The 24,691-nt window shown below is 38.9% G+C and overlaps 1 protein-coding gene and 1 long non-coding RNA gene across 16 annotated transcripts in view; one reads left to right on the top strand and one right to left on the bottom strand.

Annotated features, from left to right (window-relative positions):
- The window catches only part of LOC140640048 (uncharacterized), a 52,975-nt gene extending 29,073 nt beyond the window's left edge, over positions 1 to 23,902 (top strand). Inside the window, exon 5 of one of the 2 annotated variants that reach the window (XR_012036713.1) lies at positions 22,577 to 23,902. This is a non-coding gene — a long non-coding RNA (uncharacterized lncRNA). Of the gene's footprint in view, positions 1 to 7,275; positions 8,784 to 22,576 lie in introns of those variants that run through there. The other variant, XR_012036712.1, reaches the window with a different exon arrangement.
- PPM1A (protein phosphatase, Mg2+/Mn2+ dependent 1A) overlaps positions 1 to 24,613 on the bottom strand; it is a 43,474-nt gene extending 18,861 nt beyond the window's left edge. Inside the window, exons 1-2 of one of the 14 annotated variants that reach the window (XM_072838802.1) lie at positions 24,336 to 24,612; positions 21,726 to 22,193 (exon numbers count right to left, since the gene is read on the bottom strand). In XM_072838802.1, the coding sequence (XP_072694903.1) occupies positions 21,726 to 21,762 (37 nt within the window). In that variant the 5' untranslated portion in view covers positions 21,763 to 22,193; positions 24,336 to 24,612. Of the gene's footprint in view, positions 1 to 19,838; positions 20,268 to 20,557; positions 20,871 to 21,462; positions 21,582 to 21,725; positions 22,194 to 24,335 lie in introns of those variants that run through there. The other 13 variants (XM_072838804.1, XM_072838805.1, XM_072838801.1 and 10 more) reach the window with 13 other exon arrangements.
- Positions 24,614 to 24,691: the final 78 nt, after the last annotated feature.

Raw genomic sequence — 24,691 nt, 5'->3', positions numbered from 1 at the left:
ATTTTCTGTTCAAATATGCTTAAATATTGATTAAAAAGCACGCATTTAACTTGACTGAATATTGGAAAGCAAAAGCTTTAAAGTTTCTTAACATACTCCCACCCATCCTATCCCAGGTACCCCTCCCCTCATAAAAAAGAAAAAGAAAAAGAAAACAAATGACACAGACCATATTATCTGACTTTAACAATAACGGTAGATGTTAAACGGTAGATGTTGGTAACAATAAAGAAAGAAGAAAACTTCAAACATCTGGAAATTACTTTCCAGCTTCTAATCAACCTTGCATTGAGTTTGCATATTTTTACAATTACAGAATATTTAGAAACAATAATGATAAGTAAAGCCTTTTATCAGATTTTGTAAGATATGACCAAACCTTACTCAGGAAAATTCATTTTCTTAGTAAAAAAGTGATAATCAGTATACTAAATCTCAACTGAAAAAGTAAAAAGAACAACCACTTGCATACACACAGACCTAAGGAAAGAAATACATTAAGGAATATATCAAGAAAAATTAAGGTAAACATGATATCATGAGAGAAAAATGAGTAAAAGAGATAAAACATTAGGTAGTCTGAGAAAAACTATTATTCAAAATTAGAACTCAAACAAGCTATACTTGCCTCAGACATAGGTGCTTTGTTTTGTTTTTATAAAACACATTGTACAATTCTTTGCTAATAAAATTGAAAACGTGGAGGAAATAGACAATGTTCTGGAAAAACAAATTACCAAATTTTTTTCAAGCAGTAACAAAACAGAGACCAGTAACTCTGGAAATAAATGAGAAAGTTACCAAAGAACTAACCTTCAAAAGAACTCTAGAGCTCATGAAAAACAAAATAAAAAAAGCAGAACCACCATTCCAGGTTAAAGAAAACCACAGAGATATGACAATAAAGTGTAATGTGCAATTGTGCACTGGCTTATATATATTTGTGTGTGCAAAAAGAACATGCACAAAGGGAAAAAAGAAAATTTATAAAACAAATGTGGCAAAAAAATTAGTCATTCAGGTAAATACGAAAGTTCACTCTACCTTTCTTCAAATTTTCTGTAAATTTAAATTGTTTTCAAAATATAGTTATGAGGGACGCCTAGGTGGCTTGGCAGTTGAGTGTCTGCCTTCGGCTCAGGGCGTGATCCTGGAGTTCTAGGGTGGAGTCCCACATTGGGCTCCCTGTGGGGAGCCTGCTTCTCCCTCTGCCTATGTCTCTGCCTTCTATGTCTCTCATGAATAAATAAGTAAAATCTTTAAAAAAAATAAAGTTATGAAAAATAAGTGTATCAGACAATTTCACAACCAAGATCTTGCAAGCCTTAAAAAACATAATACTGCCCCAATTACCTAAATTACCTAGAGAAAAAAGCTTCCCAGTTCATTTTTCAAACTTACCATAATCCTGATTAAAAAATGGCAAAGACAGTACCAAAAAATAAAACTATAGTCCAAAAATATTTAGATACAAAAACTCCAAAGTAAAATACAAGCATATAGAACAAATCACCAAGTAGAGCTCATCTTAAGAATTTAACTATGAGCCAACATTTAGCAACCTATTAATGTCATCTTTTTTAAAAAGTTCAAAGAGAAAAAAACTACATGATCATCTCTTCATCTGATAAAATTTATTCCATAATACGGTACTATATATTTCAAGCCAAAGAGGAAGCATAGTGATTAGAACAATTCCCAGAAAAGAAGCAAACACAAGGATACCTGCTACTCTTACCCTAATACTTAGGGAGGTCTAGAAATAGAGATCAATATGGTTAAGATTTTTTAAAAAGGCATAAAATTATGAGAAGAGATCAAATTGCTATTTGCAGATAATAACTGTGTGATGGGAAACTCAAAATCTAAAACATTATTAAGAAAAAAGGTTCAGTATGGTTATCTGACTACATACAGAAAGCTGTTAATAATAACCACTTAGAAAATAAAAAGATGCCAATAAAAGTATACCTAAATAAATAACCAAAGAAATATTCAGGACTTTTAAGAAGAGAGCCTCAGAATAAAAGACACTCCTCTTTCTGAGACAAGAAGACTCAATATTGCAAAGATGGCTATCCTCCCTTTATTAATCAATAAATCCAGTATAACCACAACTGGGCCTTTTTGTTCCCAGACCTTGATGAAATGATCCCAAAATTTATATGAAAGAATAAATGTTTGAGAATAGCCAAACATTCTAAAAAACATTAGCATTCTCCATTTCTAATATTAAAGTAATTTCAAATTATAGTATTTAAGAGGGACTACCGTTACAGGATTTATCAATATAATAGAATTGAGACTCTGGAAAGACAACTGTGAGAACAAAAATTCAATAAATGGTGTTAAAACAACTGGCCTATTTCAATCCTTCCCTCCCTATCACACATCTTAAAAAAATTACCAGGTAATTAAAGATTTAATTTTGAAGTACTATAATAAAACCATACAAATACATCTAGGTAAATATTTCTATAACCTTATGGTAGGAAAGGAATTTCTAAGTGTAACATTTTTTTTGGCATTGGGCAAAAAAAGACTCTAAAGGAACAAAACGCAATTCCATAGGAATAAGACTTCTACACTATAAAACCAAACTCATAAGCTTAAAAGGCAAATATCTGTAAATAAGTATTTGCAAGATGTATGGTAAAGTTAATATTCCTAAAATAGACAGAAGTCTCTTAATAAGACAATAAAATGAGCACTTTAAAGGAAAAGAAACAAAGAACAGGCACTTCAATTTATAAAATAATACAAATGGACAATAAATACATGGAGTAATAACCAATCTCAGTAGCCAGTAAATGCAAATTTATTTTTTATTATCAAAAATTATAATGTCCAGTATTGGCTAAGGAGTAAAATAAAATATGCTTCTCATAGGTAGAAGAGTAAACTGCCACCTTTCTAAAGGACATGTACCACACACATTGATTTTAAATATTGACGTCCACTTAAATGGTTTTTATATTCACACTCTGAAGTGCCCTTCTATTCCAAAAGTACTTTAAAACAAAAGGACTAGGGACGCGGGGTGGTTCAGCGGTTGAGTGTCTGCCTTTGGCTCAGGGCGTGATCCCGGGTCCAGGGATCGAGTCCACGTAGGGCTCCCTGCAAGGAGCCTGCTTATCCCTCTGCCTATGTTTCTGCCTCTCTCTCTCGCTCTCATGAATAAATAAATAAATCTTTAAGAAGATCAAGCCACCTGCTAAAGATAAACTCTTGTAATACAAAGCTTTTTGTGAAGCTGAAACCATGTGCCTCCCGGGTTCAACTAACAGAGATGGACAAGAGTCTACATCCTATATGAGTAGTAACAGAGATTAAAAATGCCTGGTGCAAGGCTGGGATAGTACTCAAGCTCCCTGAAACTCATGCCTGGGGTTGAAGGGCTCTGTTGCCTATAAAAGGAGCTGAAAAAAAACTACTAACCATAACCTGGAGCTATAGTTGAGATGAAGTTAGGTGCCCAGTGAGTAGAAGTATAGCTCTTCTTTTAGTCTGTCTTTTCTTGGAGAGATAAGCCTGATTCTGATGTTATCAAGAATCAGAAACCACACCTCCAATATAAGACATGGTTTCAGACTAGGCACCCCAGGGCCAAGATGTTGGCACATGCAAAAACACTGGATAAGAAGGGTGAAAACAAAGAAAACAAAACAAAAAACTTCCATTTGATATGAGAACACAAAACCAAACTCCAAAACACATGAGGAAAAAAAACTATGATAGACAGCCAACAGCATCAACAATTGTAGGAATTCAAACTAGAAGGAAAAATAACAATCTGAAAATAACTTAAAATGTGTGTTTAGGATCCTTCCAAAGTTAAAAAAAAACAAAACAATAGACATGAAGAGGAAAAAATTTTAAACATGAGAAATCAAACCAGAATAGGTGGCTATTAGAGAGAGAGAACCTGAAAAGGAGAAAAATATTCATTGAGGAATAAAAATAACTCTAGCTTTATAAAGTCAAGGAGTTAAGTTTGTAAATTGAAAAATGATACTTAGGAAATGCCTAGAAAATAACACAGAAATTAAAGAGGAATACTGGTAAAACAATATTCAAAAATAAAGGGGCGCCTGACTGGCTAAGTGGGTAGAGCATGCAACTCTTGATCTCAGGGTTGTATGTTCAAATCCCATGCTGGGCATTGAGATTACCTAAAAATATAATCTTCAGAAAAAAAGGACAATATAAAGGTCAAAGAATTTTCTAGAATTGAAGAAAGATATGCATATTTAGATCCACAATGTATTTCAAAGAGTACCTCCATATAGCCCAACATACACATACCTAGGCACATGGGATTGTGTTCAGGGCTGTCAAGTACAGGGGAACAAATACTAATATGCCACACTCAAAAAACAGGGCTCTGTCCTGCATATATTTTACATATATTAACATAATCATTGCTACAACCCCTATTATATTACAGATACTATCTCCTTATCTCTGTTTAGAACTCGCGCAAAGTCGCACAGTAAATAGTAGTGACAGAATAGAGAAAAGTAATCATTTAAAAAACTGCTATAAAGAGAAGAATTACATACAAAGGCCTAACAACTAGGTAGAAATCAGACTTCTCAGAGATCCAAGTTTCATAATACAATGAATTATCTTGAGGGTACTAATAGGAAGGGAGTGGGGGGAACCTACTAACCAAGAATTCTTTATTTGCTAAAAAAGGAAAGTAATGTATAAAACATACTTTCAGGGAAAGATTACTAAAGATATACATCTTAGCAAAAGGAAAGGTAAATTCAGGAGTGAGGTACAACAGGTAAGGACAGTAGAATACTTGGCTGATTAAATTAGGTATTAAATATAAAAAAGAAAACTTTTTTCATGCTACCAAAAGAGGAAATAAAATCGTAGTTATACGGATGTTGAAGGAATGTTATTTTTAATAAAATATGAGCTCAAAGAAAAAAATCACAAAATATACAAGGAAACAGGTTGCCAGGAGGAGTTAACATAACAAATATAAGATATAAAATAACTACGTGTGAAATGTTTAACAAGATTTCACACACCAAAAAAAAATAGGAAAATGAGAAGATATTATTTAAAAATTCACCAGGAAAATTGGGAAAGAATTAAATACCACTTTTGGAAATTAAGAATTAAAAATCATTGATACTAAAATTTCAAAGGATGACAAGAGATTAGAAACAAATGCAATAAATTTAGTTCACTGAATTGAAGAAATAAAAAAATATATATATGTTCACTTCAAAAAACCTACAGCCAAAGGATAAGGGGAAAGAGGAAGGAGAAAAAAATAAAATTCTCCAACAATATTAAGTAGCATATATAGTCCACAAAAGTAGCCCTAAGAAATTTTTTGGACTTTGTATAGTGCCCCTGAAAGCCCAGGAACTATTAACTAATCTCTCTGTTGATGTCAACTCCCTAGAACATGGCTATGGTAGTAGCACAATTCTTTATATTCTAAGTCAACATTTATTCTACTGAGAGAATCAGAAAACACCAGGAAAATAACGGTACCTTACTCCGTAAGGCACAGCTTAATCTCATTTAACTAATGCTCTTCTGGTATCTCATTTTCTTTTTTAAGATTTTACTTATTTATTCATGAGAGACACAGGAGAGGCGGAGACATAGGCTGAAGTTGAGAAGCAGGCTCCCTGCTCCCTCCCTCAATACCAGGACCTGAGCCAAAGGTAGAAAGAAGCTCAACCACTGAGCCATCCAGGTGCCCTCATTTTCTTAATTAATATACCTAAATCATAGCAATCTTTAAATTTGTACATCTTTACTTTAGAGGTACAAGTTTCCTATAGGGCCCATTAGCTTACAGCTCATAGGGCTAAGAATATTTATCATTAGTTCTCATCCAGAAGTGCTTTTTACTTTGGGTTGCTCAGTAGGTCTTCAGCCTTCCCTAAAGTTATGAAGATTTGTATAGAGCTCTTTTGAGTAGAAAGACTTGTTATACACATATAAAAATTACACACATACTTTGAAAACTTGGGTTCCAAAACTAAAAACATTCATTTAAATCAGATAACAGGGCAGCCCCAGTGGCGCAGCGGTTTAGCATCGCCTGCAGCCCGGGGCGTGATCCTGGAGACCCTGGATCGAGTCCCACGTCAGGCTCCCTGCGTGGAGCCTGCTTCTCCCTCTGCCTGTGTGTCTGCCTCTCTCTCTCTGTCTCTATAAATAAATAAATAAATAAATAAATAAATAAATAAATAAATCTCTTAACTCCTAAATAAATAAAAAGCCCACCAAACCCAGGTTTGGGGGTGAAAAAAAAATAAATCAGATAAATTTTATATGCTAAATAATGAATCTCATTGTTATAAAAAAAAATTAAGTATTTTCATCACCTGCTCCTCTAGAAAGTTGCACACAAAATATTGTAGGCAATATTCTGATAAGGACCTGATTACGAGGTTTTAAACATATCATCCAAGGTGTAAAATAGAAGTACAAACAGTTCCCATTAGTTTGTACTCCCCTTCTCCCAAATTTTGAGTTTGCTTATTACAGGATTTTGCTACTTTATTGCTATATGTATGACTGCAGCTCTTTGGAGGCACTTTTACTGATTGTACCTAAAATCCCACTAACAATTCTAATCCAACCAGAAGGCCCCTGATCAATTCAAATTAGATTTTCTTTCGAAGGGCAGCCCCCGTGGTCCACCGGTTTAGCACCGCCTCCAGCCCAGGGCATGATCCTGGAGACCCAGGATCGAGTCCCACATCAGGCTCCCTGCATGGAGCCTGCTTCTCTCTCTGCCTGTGTCTCTGCCTATCTCTCTCTCTCTCTGTCTCTCATGAATAAATAAATAAATAAAATCTTAAAAAAAAAAAAAAAGATTTTCTTTCGTGCTAATTCTAGATCCCTGAAGTAGTCCATTGAGTATGGAGGCACTCAGAATAGGATTTTACCCCTTCAATTTGAAAACCCTCAGGGGACAGTGCCATTCAATTCTCTGTGGGATTTCTCCAAAGTATCCCAAGGTGATAATGGTTTCCCATGCTACACTGGTTCAAACCTGAACATCTTCAAATAACCCAAAAAAAATAACACATGACTATAGTTCAGCTTCAAAATTCCTATACAGAGTTCTGGAAAGAAAGTATGTCAAGGGTACTAAACCTTATCAAAATGTGGGATTTCATTTGTGCTTCATTGACATGATAACTAAAACTAAAAGTTCAGAAGGGAAAATTTTTTAAAATCATTATCTTCTACTGCATGACATTTTTGCCTTTTCTTTCTTCCCTCTAGGTCTTATTCTCTCCTAGGCAATCTCCAAGTTTTATTCTTCTGTTCACAAATTCAGTATCCTGGGGTGCCTGGTGGCTCAGTCGGTTGAGTGTCTGCCCTCGGCTCGGGTCATGATCTCAGGGTCCTGGATCAAGCCCCATGTCGGGCTCCCTACTCAACAGGGAGTCTGTTTCTCCCTCTGCCTCTGTCCCTCCCATTCCCCCTGCTTATGATCTCTCTCAGATAAATAGATGAAATCTTAAAAACAAAAACAAATTCAGTCTCCTTGCCAATTTTATACCATTTCTATTCCTGTTCTCATCAGTAGAACGGTGTCCCTGCCCAGACTGATCAATTTCGTCTTCTATTTTCCTGTTCTTGCCTTTAATTCTAATTCTTGGATTTAGGGGAATAAGAAGGTAGATAGAGTTCGGGCAAGTCAGCTGCAAGGGGAAACATTTCTGTGAACTGCAAGCCTGAGTTTGAAAGACAGAAGAGAAATGTCTACTCCACCAATACTTTAGGGAAAGCTGAAGAACTACTGAGCAACCCACAGTAAAAAGCACTTCTGGATGAGGACTAATGATATATAGTCTTTGAAATTTTAATACTAATGAAGAGCCTAATTGTCGGTTTAAATTTGGATACAGGGATCCCTGGGTGGCGCAGAGGTTTGGCGCCTGCCTTTGGCCCAGGGCGCGATCCTGGAGACCCGGGATCGAATCCCACATCAGGCTCCCAGTGCATGGAGCCTGCTTCTCCCTCTGCCTGTGTCTCTGCCTCTCTCTCTCTCTCTCTGTGACTATCATAAATAAATAAAAAAAAAAAATTAAATTTGGATACAGTCTCCCAATTACTGAATTATTTTTCCTGGTCAGAGGAGGAGGAAACAACCATTATTTAAGCTACAAAAGGAAGCTACATTATTCATCACTGGTTATCTCACAAGATATACAAGCTGTTTATAAAGGCCAGAAATTAACTGATTAAAAAGTTATCTGGATTCCATTTATATGAAATATCAAAAAAAAAGTACAGAGACAGAGAGTAGATGAGTGGTTGATACTGGCTGGGGGAGAGAAGAATGTGGAGTGACTGCTAATGAGTACAAAGTTTCTTTGGGGGTGATGTAAATGTTCTAAAATTAAATTGTGGTTAATGGTTGCACAATTTTGTGAATACACTAAAAACTACTGACTGCTAACTTTAAATGGGTAAATTTTATGCTATGTGAGTTATATCTCAGTAAAGTCATTTAAAAAGATTGCTTTTTAATAGTTTTATTAAAACTATTAATAGTTTTATTAAAAAATAAAGATTGCATTTAATAGTTTTATAGTTTTCTGTATCTATATTTTATTTTGCATAAAAAGATTTTAAAAATGGCTGGAGTATATGAAGCAACATGGAAAATACGATATTAAATTTTTTTCAAAAATTACTGAAAACTTCCTCAGTTCAACATTTCATCTTATAGCTTCAGCTAAATATTGACTTCACTTTTTGAATTAAATACTTTTTCCAAAAAATCAAATTTCATCCAAATGAATTAAAATGCAAGAGTGTCACTGAGTTAAATATCTAAATTTAAATGCCCTGAATTAACCTTAAAAGTGAAATTTCAAAAAGCAAACCATAAGTAACCAAACCAACCAAAATAAGTCAGATACAACTCTTCTATGCTAAATAGTATTTCCATTAAGTCCATAACACGTCATTTTTTTTCCTACCAAAAATCATTAAAAAATAATCAGTCTTTGCTGAATTAGGTAAAAATTTACAACTACCGAAACCATAGTTGCCTGGTGTAGGTATTAGCAGGGGTCTCAATTTCACATGGTACGTGTAGACAGAGCTTGCCACTTTTGAGGTTTCCTTCATATTTCACAATTTTTTAATATATCAATATCTTCTAGACATGTACTGTAATATGAATTACATACTCCATGAGGTAGTCATAAGTTTCAACAAAGGTATGTGCCTGCACAATTTTAAAAATAAACTTTAGAAGTACATAATTACCTGAAAAATATCTAAGCTTAATTTAGTTGGTGGGTTCTAGGGACTATAAAAATTAGATACTGACCTATTTCCACTAACAACTAAAGTATGAGCAAAACATTGAAAAGATGTGGAAAGCATATTTAGTTTTCAAAGTTTTCTAAGAATGTTCAATAGTATTCACAATCTCAATTTGCCTCACCTGTTAACTATTTCCAGTTTCTCAGTTTTGAAACTTGACTACAGAAGTGGATTCAATTTCCAGTTTGCTAATTTTTTAATCCTTGTATATTTGAGGATTCAGACTGAGACTGACCTAGAAAATAATAACTGCCTCCCTTAGCCAATCCATTCTTTTTTCTTTTGCCTAAACAAACAAAACCCCCTGTGTGACAGAACACTTATAAATGTATGATAGTAACCTGAAAGAAGGGGAAAATAAAAGTTATTATATATTTAAGATGACAAATGGTTTATTCACAAACTATGCAGCAATTTTAAGTATTTTACACATGAAATGTCACTGCTAGAAGAACCAAAATGTATTTGCCTCTAAGAGAAAGACTTCTGTCCATAAAATCTAACATTTTGAAGAAAAGATTCATTCACTGAGTCCACAAGTTTTGATGAGATGCTTTGTGTGTATTGAAAAGTGTTGGGGGAACGCCTGGATGGCTCAGTGGTTGAGCATCTGCCTTTGGCCCATGGTATAATACTGAGGTCCTGGGATCCCACATCAGCCTCCCCACACAGAGCCTGCTTCTCCCTCTGCCTAGGTCTCTGTGCCTGTGTCTCTCATGAATGAATAAATAATAGAATAGAATAGAATAGAATAGAATAGAATAGAATAGAATAGAATAGAAAAGAATAGAAAAGAAAAGAAAAGAGAAAAGAAAAAGAAAAAGGTGTTGGGGAAGTAAGAGGAAAAAAATTTTAAGTGAAAATTCCATCTTTCTAATAGCTTAAAAATATATCTAACTACCTCCTATACTTGATTAGCCACAGCTCAAATGACATGACCTAAAATGAATTTCTCAATTCCCTGCCGCTTCTCCTAACCAGTTCTCTGTCTCAGGAAATAGATCTACCATTAGTCACAAGCTCACAGAATACTGTATTTCACCCTCATCATAGTATATAAGACCCTGTGAATTCTCTCATTTTAGATTTTAAGATTCATGAAGGAAGGGATCATGTCTTTTCTAGTCATAATACTTTATAAATAGTGAGACACTTGTTTAATATGTAGGACAAAGGAATGATAGCCATCATCATGACTTCTCTCTTGTCAACAGACTTAGGAATTCTTTTCTCCCCAGGAAAATGTATTCCCATAGAAGAGGACCCGAAAACAAACTGTATATTACCATTTCCATTTTCTTATTCTACAGAATGCATAGTTCTAATTTTTAAAATCTCAAAGAAATGTAATTATTTCTAATAAGAAAATACTGGTTTCTAAAGCAAATGTGCAACTCGTCAATTAAAAACTTGATTTGGGATCCCTGGGTGGCGCAGCGGTTTGGCGCCTGCCTCTGGCCCAGGGCGCGATCCTGGAGACCCGGGATCGAATCCCACATCAGGTTCCCGGTGCATGGAGTGCATGGAGCCTGCTTCTCCCTCTGCCTGTGTCTCTGCCTCTCTCTCTCTCTCTGTGACTATCATAAATAAATTAAAAAAAAAAAATTAAAAAAAAAAAAAGAAAAACTTGATTTTCAGATCGTGTTCATTCATGATTTTTAAGTTTCCTGACATCATTGACACTCTCATTACTAAAAATGCCCCATAAAATATATTGGAGGGGACAAAAGAGAAAGATGTAGTTCTGATGAGAGGTAGAGCCTATACATTCTCTTTCCCTGAGCTATTTATTTATTTATCTGCTCATTCAATTAGTGGTCACGAATGGGTAAGTTTTTTTAAAAAGTGTTTTCTAAAAAAATAAAAAATAAAAAATAAAAATAAAAAGTGTTTTCTATATGAGAAGTAAAATATAAGGTAATTTAGACACAAAAGAATAATTTCTGAGAGCTAGGAAACCCACTTTCAATGTATTTTAGACAAGAACATCTTTAACTTAGTCTGGGAGTTTTATTGTATATAAAATGAATTAATCCCATATGCATGTAAGGAGCTCCTTATTCTACTGGCTGTAGCAAACTAGTACAAGATCACACTAGATGGTTGACTAGTTGAAGTACTTACTTGCTTATACTATCAGGAAGCATTTACACAGAGAAAAATGAAGATGACAGAATATGGAGTAATAAAGGGGTTAAGCCGAGGGCGGACAAAACAAAAATTGCCACATCTAAGATCAGCCCCTAATATCCAAAACAGCCTTATAAGAAGACTCTCAGCCAGGGTAATAATCTACTGCTTTATAGAAAGTGAAAATTTTATTTACCAACTATTTACATTCTGAAGCATGATGGAATACTGCAGAGATATTTTTCTAAAGCTTGGTAAGTTTTGCAATGGTCTGCAAAACAAAACCCACAAAAACACTATATAGGCACTCCTTGCTTATCCTTATCATTAATATTTTCATTTCTGAACTTTGATAACAAAGGTAAGTAAGCAAGCTGCATCTCCTATAGACATAATACCAAGTTAGATGCAATTTTCTACCATTCATGCTAAAAAAAAAAAAAAGTGCTAAAAAAACCCCCAAGGCATTTGTTCAAAATCAGTAATGAATTACATTCTTAGAAATAGCACAATAATTCTTGAATACATATTCTCTAAATAAAAGAATTAAGCTACATACAGCATGATTCAAAACAAAGTAACACCAACACCACCACCACCAACCCATTTATCTACATCTTTGCCTGAATGGTCATGTCACAGATGAATTAAAAGAACTAGCCTAGGGGCACCTGGGTGGCTCAGTGGTTGAGCGTCTACCTTTGGCTCAGGTTATGATCCTGGGGTCCTGGGATCAAGTCCCACATCAGTCTTCCAACAGGGAGCCTGCTTCTCCCTCTGCCTAGGTCTCTGCCTCTCTCTCTCTCTCATGAATAAATAAATAAAATATTTTAAAAATAAATAAAAGAACTAGCCTAAATTTAAAATGGATTATATGAGACCTATGCTCTCACAGTTTGCTATACTTCTGGCTCACGTTCAATTTTCTTTGTCAAGTGTTTATCAGAAAATAAGCAAGTAGACTACAAAGATTAAACAATCATATATTGAGTATCTATTAAAGTGAATAAAACCTGGTCCCTGCTTTCAAGGAATTTATTTTTAATAAATCTTAATATTGAAATACTCCATTTATGGTATAACTTCTTTTTTTTTTTTTAATTTGTATTTATTTAAGAAAGACTGAAAGCAAGAGAGATCACAGAGAGAGGGGGAGGGAGAAGACACCGCTGAGTAAGGAGCCCAATGTGGGGCTCCATCTCAGGACCCTGAGATCATGACCTGAGCCAAAGATAGATGTTTGACCAACTGTGCCTCCCAGGTGCCCCTATTGTGTATCTTCTATTGTAAGCTTAATTAGGTAGCTTGTGTTTAAGACCATCTCCTTAAATTTACTAAGAATTTAATTTGAATAAAGGACTGATGAAATCATTTGTCAGTGGGTTGCAAAGTAATGAATAAGCCATAAGGCAAAGCTGTGTATGGCTTGTGGTACTAGTTGTATTATGCTTATATCTTATATTTTTCTTGTCTTACAAAATTTAATAGCTCTGTGAAAAGTTCTAAAAGGGAACTGACATAACATAGGATACCACACTTTTCAAATTTAGTGTATACTTTCACCTCAATCCCGATTCACTCACTGGATACAATGGAACTGTAGTCTTACCCTCATAACCAAGGATTTTCTAAACCATCACAACTGCCAACAGTTTTTTAGCAGGAGCAATAAAACTGCAGTGACCCATATATATATTAACTATGAAAAGTCCAAGGACATGTTTAACTTCTATTACTAGCTGTGAAACTTTGAAAAGGTAACTTAACCTTTGTCTCAATTTCCTCATCTGTTAAGATACAAGTAATAATAGTACCTATCTCATATACAGATAGGAAGATTTAATGATATAGTAATTAAAATTTTTCTATGATAATGCCTGGCATACTGCTCAATAATGTCAGCTATCATTATTAGTAGCTCATGTTAAGGCTAGAAAACCTTAAAAGGGCCACAAAGAATCAAATTATTCTGGTCTCATTAGTATCATACTCCAATAAATGGGCCTAAGCAACCACAGACTGCCTATATAAAATTATCCATTTAAAAATTCAATAAAGGAAATTTTACTATGCATTTTCCAAATACTGGAAATAGTTTAACAGTTTTGATATGGTTTATTTACTTATTTTTAAAGATTTCATTTATTTATTCATGAGAGACACACACGGGGGGGGGGGGGGGGGGGGGCAGAGATACAGGCAGAGGGAGAAGCAGGCTCCATGCAGGGAGCCCAATGGGGGACTCAATCCCAGGACTCCAGAATCATGCCCTGAGCCAAAGGCAGGCCCTAAATTACCGTTGAGCCACCCAGGGATCCCCTGGTATGGTTTAAAATTTAGCTTAAATGTTTATGAAAACAGACCACTCATCTATTAGGTATTTGCTTTGGTTCAAATTCAATCAATTATCTCCCTTCTTTAACTAATACATCATCTAATTACTGTGATTCCACAGCTCTCATTTAAAAGGTTGCCTAGTGCAAGTATCTGTAAAGGTATGTAAAGGTATATATGCATAGTATCGTGCATCTGGAAAGAAATGCATAATTATGAATGTCCTGTTAACCCTCAAAGCAAAAACACTGGAAGTTAAAATGAAACCTTTAGGTCTAGAATCAATCAACCTAATTTTCTATACCAACATAAGAACTCTGTCGCATTTCTGATTTGTATAATCTTCACACTTAAATATCCAGGTTCAGCCAAAATAATATATAGGAAAAATAGTCAGTCGTATCTGCTACCTGAAAGCTCTTAACTTTTCCATCACCTCCTACAGCAATCATTTCTATTGTCAGGCAGATTTTGCTTAATATTTACAAAATATCTGAATATCTACTATCCACAAGCCACTGTGGTAAGCTTTGGGGATAATAAAAAGTTCTTGTATGTTCCCCTTCAAAATTTTATGATTACATTGAACACAGTTATAATTAGAACACAAATACCTAGCAATAAAGTATACAACTAAAGCCATGCTAATAGTACAGTGAGATACTGCTACAGAAGTACAGAGAAATGAGAGATCAAACACTGATCAGAGAATGCTTTGTAGAAGAAATATTAGAAATGAGCTCTGATAAAGAGGAAAGCAAAAGCTAGAAAGGGAAGGGCAAGAATTTCAAGCTACCAATTAGCATTAGCATCGATCCACTGAGATAAAAGTACAGGGTGTGTTCCAGAGATGGCAAATGTACTGGTTTGGTTGAAATAGATCAGCCCTAGGGCGCCTGGGTGGCTCAGATGGTTAAGCATCTGACTTCTGATTTTGGCTCAGGTAATGATCTCATGGGTCATGAGATCAAGTCCCACATCTGGCTCCCCACTCAGTGGGGAGTCTGCTTGAGATTCTTTCCCTCTGCCCCTCCCCCACTCACTCCCCTCATACTCAATCTCTCTCCAAAATAAATAAATCTTAAGAAAAAAAAAAAAAAAAAGAAATAGATCAGTCCTGAGGTTCAATTATGTAAAGTGTCAAATGCCCAGCAAATTCTAAATTTTATCCTAGAGAAAAAAGGGATTCCCGAAGTATACTGAGAAGAGAAATAATACGATATAAACAGTACTTAAGGAGTTTGTGATGGTTTATAGAATGGAGGAGAGAGAGACAGCACAAAATGAAAGGGGGAAAGACCAACTGGAGTGCCAAAAACCATGGTGTGGGTATGAAGTGATAAGACCTGCACTATTCTAACAGTTTTTCAACCTTAAATAACACAGGACCCACTACAAAGCCTTAATACCCTTTATTTATTTTTTTTAAAGATTTTATTTATTTATTCATGAGAGACACACAGAGAGAGACAGAGATATAAGCAGAGGGGGAGGCGATGCAGGACTCAATCCTAGGACCCTGGGATCACAACCTGCGTCAAAGGCAAATAAATGCTCAACCAGTGAGCCACGCAGATGCCCTGGCCTTTATACCTTTTATATAAAGACTCCCTATTGTTGGTTTTTTTTTTTTTTTTTTACAAGAACTAGAGTTAGTTAGAATTTATTTTCTTACTCTCTTGTATTTTTTCCATAGCAGTATCTTTTTGCTCATTTCTAATCATAAACTGTACCTTCTCTTCAAAATACCCACCCTTTCTTCACTTACTGATCATTCTAGTCTGAACATTCACCTTTGCTTTATTACTCTTACTCTTTATCCTCTATTTAATCATCTATTCCCACCCAACCATTAACTCAAACCCATGACCTCTTCAGCTTCATATAGTCAAATACATCTACTCATACTCAACTTTCTCTTCAATTACCTCTTAACATTTAACTTTTATATGTAAATTCTATATGCCTACAACTTTTATAACTTCTTCTAAAGTCTCTACTCAATCTCTCATAGTAAGGTTTCCAGGATCACTACTAAAACCGTACTCAAAGACTCACACTCAGTAAGTCTCTATTCCTCTATCTCGAGATTTCACAAACTCAATAGCAGCTACTATTTATTTAGTACTTTCTTCATGGTAGAAAACATCAAGTATTTTAAACAATCATCTCGCTTAATCTTCAAGAATACCTTATGAGAAAGGCTCTCCCATAAGACACATAATACTGAGGCTAGGAGAAATTGAGGAACTTGCTCCAAGTCACCCCATCAGGAAATTTTACTACCAACTCCTCTCTAAAGCCTTTAATGTGGCTCTATGTATGACTGTAAGTACTTAGAAACAGTTCCCTTAGTCCTTCATTAAGGATATCAACCATTTGAGAATTTCATATTGATTCTATTCCTCAATCTAAACAATGATAGTTGAAGACATAAAACTGTTTCGCTCTGTTGACTCCTGAAACTTAGGAAATGAGAAAATGAACTTCTTAAATCTTTTCCAAATGTTTCAGAAGAGACTCCTGTATTGGAAGACTTTATTCATAAGTTTATAAGGTATCATTTAATTTGAGGAATTCGAATCATAGTGTTAACATTGTTAACATTCAGCTTTTCAGGTTTTGATTCCTAGGAAAAAGACGGCTCATCTAGCTGGGAAAAATTCACTTAGGAATATTTTGAAAATAGTTTTATATCTACACAGTTCTGATCCTGGCATGTTACTTAGATTCTATGAGTACATATTTCTTCATTTGTAAAACAGAAATAACATCATATAATTTACAGGGTTGTGGGGAAAATTAAAGCCTGACAAATGGTTAATAAACTATAGCTTTTATTATTCACTTTATTCTGTATCAAAAGTAGTCTGTTCTCACAGGATTTTAATTCAAATCATATCAGCTACAAAACCCTAACAATCTAGATCCTAAATATGAATACTACATAAACTTTGTCCATGGATTCCATATAAACATACTAGGAATTATAAAAACTCAATCTCCCTCTTTTATCACACATTTATTCAAGGAATGTTTAAAACATCTCTAATTTCATAAACACAGTATCAGTAGTCTACTTTATTAATACACATTAAACATCTAGTACTTTTCCCTCTGTTTCTTAAAAAAATTCTAAAGCCTGTTACATTTTAGATAAAGGTATATAAAGCTCACCTCTCTTAATCGTTTCCTTTCTCTATCCTCCTACCTGCCTCAGCAAAAGAAAAGCTAGGTAAAGAGATTATCTAGGTAGTACATAGACAGCAAGGGCATGCAAAGGTCAAAATCATCAAGGAATATATTTTGGAGACTCAATAAAATATAAAATTGTTACTCATGTAACATGAAATACATTAGACATTAGAAAGAGCAAAAGAAAAATATAATCAACCTTTTGATTTTGATATAATTTAACCCAAGCTTCTTTCATATAAGGGTTGTTAATAATCTCTTAAGATAGAAATTCAGAGAATTTCTTGGCTAATAAATGCGATAATAAATGAAGAAACTGAATTTTAAAAATTTGTTACCAACATTATTTGAGATGAAAGAACACATTCTGGCATAAGTTACTACCTAAGGTATAGGAAGATACAAACTTTTACCTAGTTGCCTCACACCTTCCCCTCACCCAAGGTCCACATATTTCACAGAGCCACACCTTGTTTTATCTTCTTGCTTAACTCTTATAGGACTCCGTTTGAGCCGATTTTCTTACATGGCTGCTTCCCTTCTCTGATCTAAGGATGGAAAGTAATCAGTACTACTCAAGAGTCAGGTGCCTAGGCAAGAGTTAGGTAATCACTTGGGGGAAGGAGGCGAATCGTCAAAATATCACCCTATAATTAATTATATCTACATGATCACAGACTTACAGCTTAAGAAATTAATGCAGCTCTCATAGGTGAGCATTTCAGGGACAACAAGCTCCCTGTGGACATATGTACGTCACTCTTCAGTTTTAAATTTCTAAATAAATAAGCATTCATAGCTAAGCCAGAATTAGCTACACATTCTATTAGCTATTATAATAAACAGTCTAGGTATAATCTAAACAAATTAGAAGACTAAGTTTTTGGTAACTGCTCAGCAATGTTTACCATGTGACATGACACTGCTATGGATTCCTTTGAAAAAAAACCTAGGTATTAGGAAACAAATTCTCAGACAAAGGTTTATTAACAAGTCAAGATAAGCAAGACCCAGCTTGAACTCACAGAAACACCTTCATAATATGTTCTTATAATGCCTTTCACATCAAACTACCAAGGGTCCTGTGCTTGTTCAAACCTGTAGTCTCAACCACCCTTTGTCTCCTGTGGAATCACCATCCTTCTTCCACCCAAGTTTTTCAAGACATCCCATTCCCAACAGAAAAATCAATAAAGCCCACCTACAGGAATATCACCCCATAAGACCAATCACCAACTCAAAATTATTTTAAAGAAGACACTTATTTTTAAATAGCATGCAGGTTTAGAATACTGAAACATCTAAGTGCCTGGCATATACCAGGCATTTTGTCAAGGCATATTGAATAGACAATGTTAAAAGAATAAAAAAAATTTAACAACTGGCCATGAATTTAATATAGTATACCACTCTGGCTTTACTGATTTTTAGCTGAGACTCAAAAGGTTAAAGGACTTGTCCATGGACACTTACTTTGGAGCACAGCCATGACTAAATAATTCTTATCTCCCTAGTACAGTGTTCCCTTCAACATGTTATACTGTAAATATGGTCATCTCTCCAGCCCTTCAAACTAAAATACAAAAAACATATAACCTGTTTTTTTAAAAAAGAATTTTTAAAGAAAGTTATGTAAATTTCCACCGAAAAAGAAACTAAAAAAAATTTTAAGTAAGCTCCTGCCCAAGGCAGGGCTTGAACTCACAACCCTGAGACATGACCCTGAGATAAAGACTTGAGCTGAGATCAAGAATTGGAAGCTTAACGGACTGAGCAACCCAGGCACCCCTAAAAAATAAATTTTATTTACTCTATCATTCAACCCTGTTATTTCTCAAATATATACTGAGGTAGCTAGCCAAACTTCCTGGTCTTATATACCTCCCCCCTAATGAAATCACTTCACTGATGTGAATAATGTTTGATGATATCAAATCAAAAATGTCTTAAGTAACTTCCATGTGCGCTTCTCATTAAGGTTTCAATAATGTGGTACTGCCTAAATTTGAAGCTTAAAAGTAATCATCCCTATGTGACTGAATATTTATTCAGATCCACGAGTTACATGTAAGAACACAACTACAACGTCAGGTCAAGGAATGTTACTTTGTGCTTCAAATCATTTACTAACAAAGAAACATTAGATCAAAGGTAACATCTATGATTAGAAAACAGGAGAGTGGGTCACCGTCTCCCTAATCAATTTTCTAATCTGTAAAGTGCTAAAGAAATACAATATTTGTAAAAGGCCCACCATGTAAGAATACAAAAGTTGTAACAGTGAAGTTGTTGCGGTTGAAGAGGAATTGAAGAGTAAGCTCGGTTGAACCCTCTGAGCTCTGGAACCCCTAAGGCTCAGCAGAGGGCCGTTTAAATAAATCCTCTGACTCTTCAGAGCTCGTTGCATCTAAAACCTGGTTGTGTTTAAAATCCCAACATGCAAATCTGAAAAGATCAAGCCTTTTCCCTCAGAACAATTTTTTTAAAAAAATTAAATCTCTTTCAATAATGTCAAAAACCCTCTACTCTGGTCAAACAATACCTCTGTATCTCATTGATTTTTATACCTCCTCCCGTCACTCTTCCAACCGCTTCTTAAAATTCATTCCGCTCATCAGTGCAATTTGCAGAAAATTCAGGGGTGGGGATGGGGGCGGCGCGTCTAATTTCTCGGCTCGGCCAACTTAAGTATGACCTTTGTGGGTTTCTAAGTACCGTGCGGTGCTTGAAAAGAGAAAAGGAAAAATACCTCCGGTGATGAAATTTTCAAAACGTATCTAAACTGCGGTTGGTAGGAGGCTCTCCGAAAATATTTAAATCTACGAGCAGAACAGAACCCATACCTCAACCACCGAACTCTTAACAAGAAGAACTTTCCTCGCACAGTCAAGAATACGAGAAGGAATCAGGGTGATGGACTCCAGGGGAGGTGTTCGAGGTCTCAATAATGAATGGGCTGGAGGCATCACAGACTTGAGTTCTGGGGCGGCCCCACGCTCAGCTCAGCCCCCCTACAAAACCCGAAGCAAACCCTCCAGGGTCTGGTGCCTCGAGGCCAAGCCCGGTCCAAAGGAAACCTACCCCCCTTCTTTCCTCCAGGCCTCCCTCCCAGGGGCTGGAGCCCTGGGCCGCCCGGCGGGTGGGGGCGCCGCGACGCCCCACTCTTCGCTCCGGAAAAGTTCCGCCCGCGGTTCTCGGGCCAGGCTGGCCTGGGGCCCTCGCCCGCGTCGCGGCCGCGAACACCCGCCGGGCCTCGGCGGCGGCAGGGTCGCGCCCCCTCCCCGCGCCGCCGCCCCCGACACCCCGCCCCCGCCGCCCCGCCGCCCCGCCGCCCCGCCGCCACCGCCCTCGCGGAGCGTTAACCCCTCTCCGCCCGGCGCCCGGCTTCGGGGAGGAGGCCGGGCCAGGGGGTGGAGTTGTCGTGTCTCCTCCCGGGAGCGCCCGGGCAGACGCCCGGCTTGTTTACAGGCCCCAGGCCCAGGCCTGGCCGCCGCCGCCGCCGCCGCCGCCGCGCAGGCCCGCCCGCCCGCCCGCCCGCCCTCGGCCCGAGCGTCGCGCTTACCCGGAGCAGCCGCGGGCGGGCAGGTCCCTGGTCGGCCAAGGCAGCGGCGGCGACGGCGACCGGGGAGGGGGCTGCAAGGGGGTCACCGCGGCGGCCGCCGGCCAGGTCGGGCCGGGGAGGGGGCGGCGGAGGGGAGGAGCCGGGCTGCGTCCGGGCCCCCGGCTCTCGGCGCCCTCGCGGCTCAGATCATCCGGGCGTTGGAGCGGGAGGCGGAGAGCGGGTCCCGGAGGAGGAGGAGGAAGAGCCGAAGATTCATCGCTTTCGCGCCTCACCTGCCTGGCGCCCCCCCACCCCCCCTCCCCAACCGCCCGTTCCGGCGCTGCAGCCGCCCGAGCACCCAAAGCTGCGGGCCGGGCCGGCGCCGAGACCACTGCTCCCTCGCTCCCGCGCGCGCTCCCGCCCGTAGCGCCGCCGCCGCCGCCGCCGCCGCCGCCTCGAGCGCGTCCCCGCGCAGGCGCGCTCACGACGGCGCCGGGCCGCCCCTCCCCGACTCCTCCGTCCGCCCCGCCCCGCGGGCCCGGCGGCCGCTACAGCTGCGGCGCGGCGCGGCGGAGCAGCTGGAGAGACCCGGATGTCGTCGGGCAGGAACTGCGGCGAGGGCCGGCCGGCGGGGGAGGGGCAGCCGCGGGTGACGTCACTGCCCTACCCAGCCTCTCTCGCCGCAGCCCCCTCGCGGCCGGGGCCCCAGCCGAGGCCGACGGGAGCATCCGAATCCCGGGCCGGAACCGGGACCGGGACCGGGACCGGGGCCTTCGTGCCCCCGGCCGCCGGGTGTGTGAGCGTCAGGAGCCCCGGCCATGGAGAGCTTCTCCGAAGCCGGCAGTCCGTGGAGCCAGAAGTCGGGAGCTCCCGCTAGGGCGTCGGCTCCTCCCGCCCCGGCGCTCCCACTGGTCTTAAATACACACCCCACTCCCCGCAAGGACGCGGCTCCCAGAGCCCGGAGCGCAGACCCCGTCCTTCCCCCTGCCTCGGGCGCAGTCGCGGCCTACTTGCCGCCGAGCTGCTGCGGCTTGAACGCGCTGCGGAGCCCAGGCCGCCGCCAAACCCCCTCCCCCAGGGCCCCTCCCCTCCGGAGCCGCCGTCGCGGGTGACCCCGGACTGCCCCTCGCAGGTGCCCCCGCCGCACACCTCTGGTCCCCAAGGGCAGCAACACCCTCCCGGCACCCACCCATGCGCGGGCGCCACTGATAACACGCACGGGGCATATGCTCTGAGTTTCTGGCAGGTTTTCCATCTGCAGCTCATCAGGCTCCACATCGTATTTATTTGCACATGTTAGACAGTCACGTGATTCTGTCACAGGGGACCTCCAACGACCTCCAGCAAGGTTTAAGGAACGCAAGATTTTTCTTGAGGATAATCAGAAACGTTAACAGCTGCTTCCATTAGAAGTTAGCAACTGAACCTAACTGCAGCTGCATATGCAGGCGGCCAAAATCCAGTTTAGCTAGCTGGACTACAGAAAACCGACCCACGCTGTTTGCAGACGCGGGGATAGAATGACAAACCCTAGGCGGCCAATGAATCAGAACTGGGAGCAGTACATCACCAGCACGAGCTCCCATTGGCTGGGGTGTCTTTTCCCTCTCTTGTCAGAAGCTTAACCTGTTCATGGGTTGGACCCATACCACGTTTGCTGGAAGAGAAGTTTAAAAGAAAAAGCCGTGTTTTAAAAAGATGCTCTTGTATAGACAAAGAAAAATAAAAAACCAAATAGTTAAGTGCAGGAGGCAAATACTTTAAAAAAAGAACACCTGAAAATATTAGTCAAATTGTGTTCTGGCCAATAAGAAGGTAAATTTGTGGGAGGCCTCTCCGTTTTATCTTAAGAACTCCCTGTAGCAATATATACCCTGTTACTTTGTATATCCTAAAAGCACTTTGTTGCCCCAACTCTTATATCAAAATCTATTTACTCTGTCACTCAGGGAACACTTAGCTGTTTTTGAAGCTGTGAAAGCCATCTCCAATTTTTTCTACATGACTTTTTTTGGATGATTCTTTTCCTTTCACATTTAGGCCTGAAACCTAACAACAAGCGAAAACGGTTTCACCAAAGAGTCACTGGCAGGCCAATTCTTCAAGGAACCCGAAAATCACTCTACCCAATGTTTATGGCATTACGATTTCTTAGAGGAAGACAGAGATGGATCTTTTCCAGGTATACAATGTGAAAATAAAATTCACTTATGCACTTGGTCCCGGTATCATCTGAGGACACATTTCCTAATTACTTTTCCGTACACTTGCCAAAAAGGGGGAAATTAGATCAAAGATCTTTGAAACTGTGCCGTATTGAAATCCTTAATACTTCAGACAAGTAACAGCATGATTAGCATGCTAGTGGACTCATTACAATTCTGAAATTGAAAAGCCCATGTGGCAACCATTATTTGAAGTGCCCCTGGAAAACAAATTTTCTTGTTCATAAAGCAGAGCCTGGGTAGCCAATGACAGTAGTGGACCATAGAGAACGTTAAAGGCCTTGCCTATCTTTCTGCTTCCTTCCTTTAGGCTTCCACATCTTTCTTCTCTCTGTTCTACACATGTAGGAGAATCTGGGTCAATTATAGCAGAAGAGGTAGAAAAATAGAAAACATGAGCATAAAGAGATTTTTAAGGAGGCTACAGAGTGTACCACAGATTGCTGATAAAGCTGTACCTTCCTACTATTTCTTATTTCTGGATACAGCTTGCAGGGACATTTTGGTATGAACTAGGAATCTCATGGGTTATAAGATAACCATGGAAAAGTTTGGAACAAAGATATCTTAATATTGTCTGAATAAATATGTTTGATATTATAATACCCCCTTCCTTATTATTATATTATATTGAACATTATGTTCCTGAAATACTATGCTATGGGCAAAACCCCACTATTTAGAAGGGAGGAAAGGACATTGGAAACAATAGGGTTAAAAGTTTTCTTTTTGTTTGAACTACAAGGTTTTGCGTGGGCCTCCTACAGGTATTTAGGGTGTTCTTAGTTTCTGTGAAACCTCAGTGAGAATATATTCCCATAATTGTATTTTAATAATTCTTACAGGTGTATTGTAAAACTATTCTACCCTGCTCTGCAAATCTGTTTACATTTCAGTTACCAAAGAGGAGGATTTTCTGAAAGATTGGCTTTCAAATTCTGAATTTAACTGTGTGCCATTAGCCCAGTAATCGAAAGGCATGGGGTGAGGATGGGGGCTGAGGTGAGGAATCAGAAGCTCTGGTTAGCAATACTCTCTCCTCTGTTCTTCCACAGTCACAACTTAAAGTGAAGGTTACTTTCTGCCTCTCTCTGTGTCTCTCATGAATAAATAAATAAAATAAAATCTTTTAAAAGGGCAGGGGCACCTGGGTGGCTCAGTGGTTGAGTGTCTGCCTTTGGCTTAAGCCAGTGATTCTGGGTCCTGGGATGAGTATTGCATCAGGCTCCCTGCAGGGAGCCTGCTTCTCCCTCTGCCTATATCTCTGCCTCTGTGTGTGTGTGTGTGTGTGTGATGAATAAATAAAATGTTAAAGAAAAAAAAAGTGAAGGTTACATTCCTTGTTCCCAGATTACTATTCTGAATCCATCCAGGAGAATAACTTATGAGACAGCCTGGCTTGGGCCCCTCAAAATTAAAGATTGAATATGTAAGTGACCCCCTGAGGGGAGTATGTGAGAATTCTCTTCACTTGAGCCATCCATCCTTTCACACTAAAGTCAGTCACTACTCAAGAGTCACCAAGCCAAGCAGAACAGAATTTCAACTCTTCCTTCCTCCTCCACCTTCACTACCTGTTGCACGTGTCTTTCTCACAAATATCCTCTTCGTATGTCCTCCTCTTCTCTCTTTTCTCCTTATCACTTTTCTCCCTTTCTTCTGTTCTTTCTTAATCCCCTTTGCCCTTTTTTTCCCCATTCTTCTCTTCTCACTTTTTCTTAGCTTAGTCCAAATTATAACCTCTGCTACCCACTTTCTCCTGAAGCAGTACATATTAGTGGATAGTGCCCCTAAACTAATTTTATGAGTGGGGGGTATGCCCCCCACCCTAGCCCTCTTTTCTCCATCCTCCCCCCTCCCCCTCCCCCCACCATATAGGGCCATGAAAACCTTAAGTCTTGAAAGCACTGTCACAGAATGAAAAGGATTA

This window comes from Canis lupus, chromosome 9 (assembly GCF_048164855.1).
Source record: "Canis lupus baileyi chromosome 9, mCanLup2.hap1, whole genome shotgun sequence".
In the NCBI taxonomy this organism is placed as follows: domain Eukaryota; kingdom Metazoa; phylum Chordata; class Mammalia; order Carnivora; family Canidae; genus Canis; species Canis lupus.
Note: the sequence above shows the minus strand (reverse complement) of the source record. Positions and strands in the feature narration are given on the sequence as shown.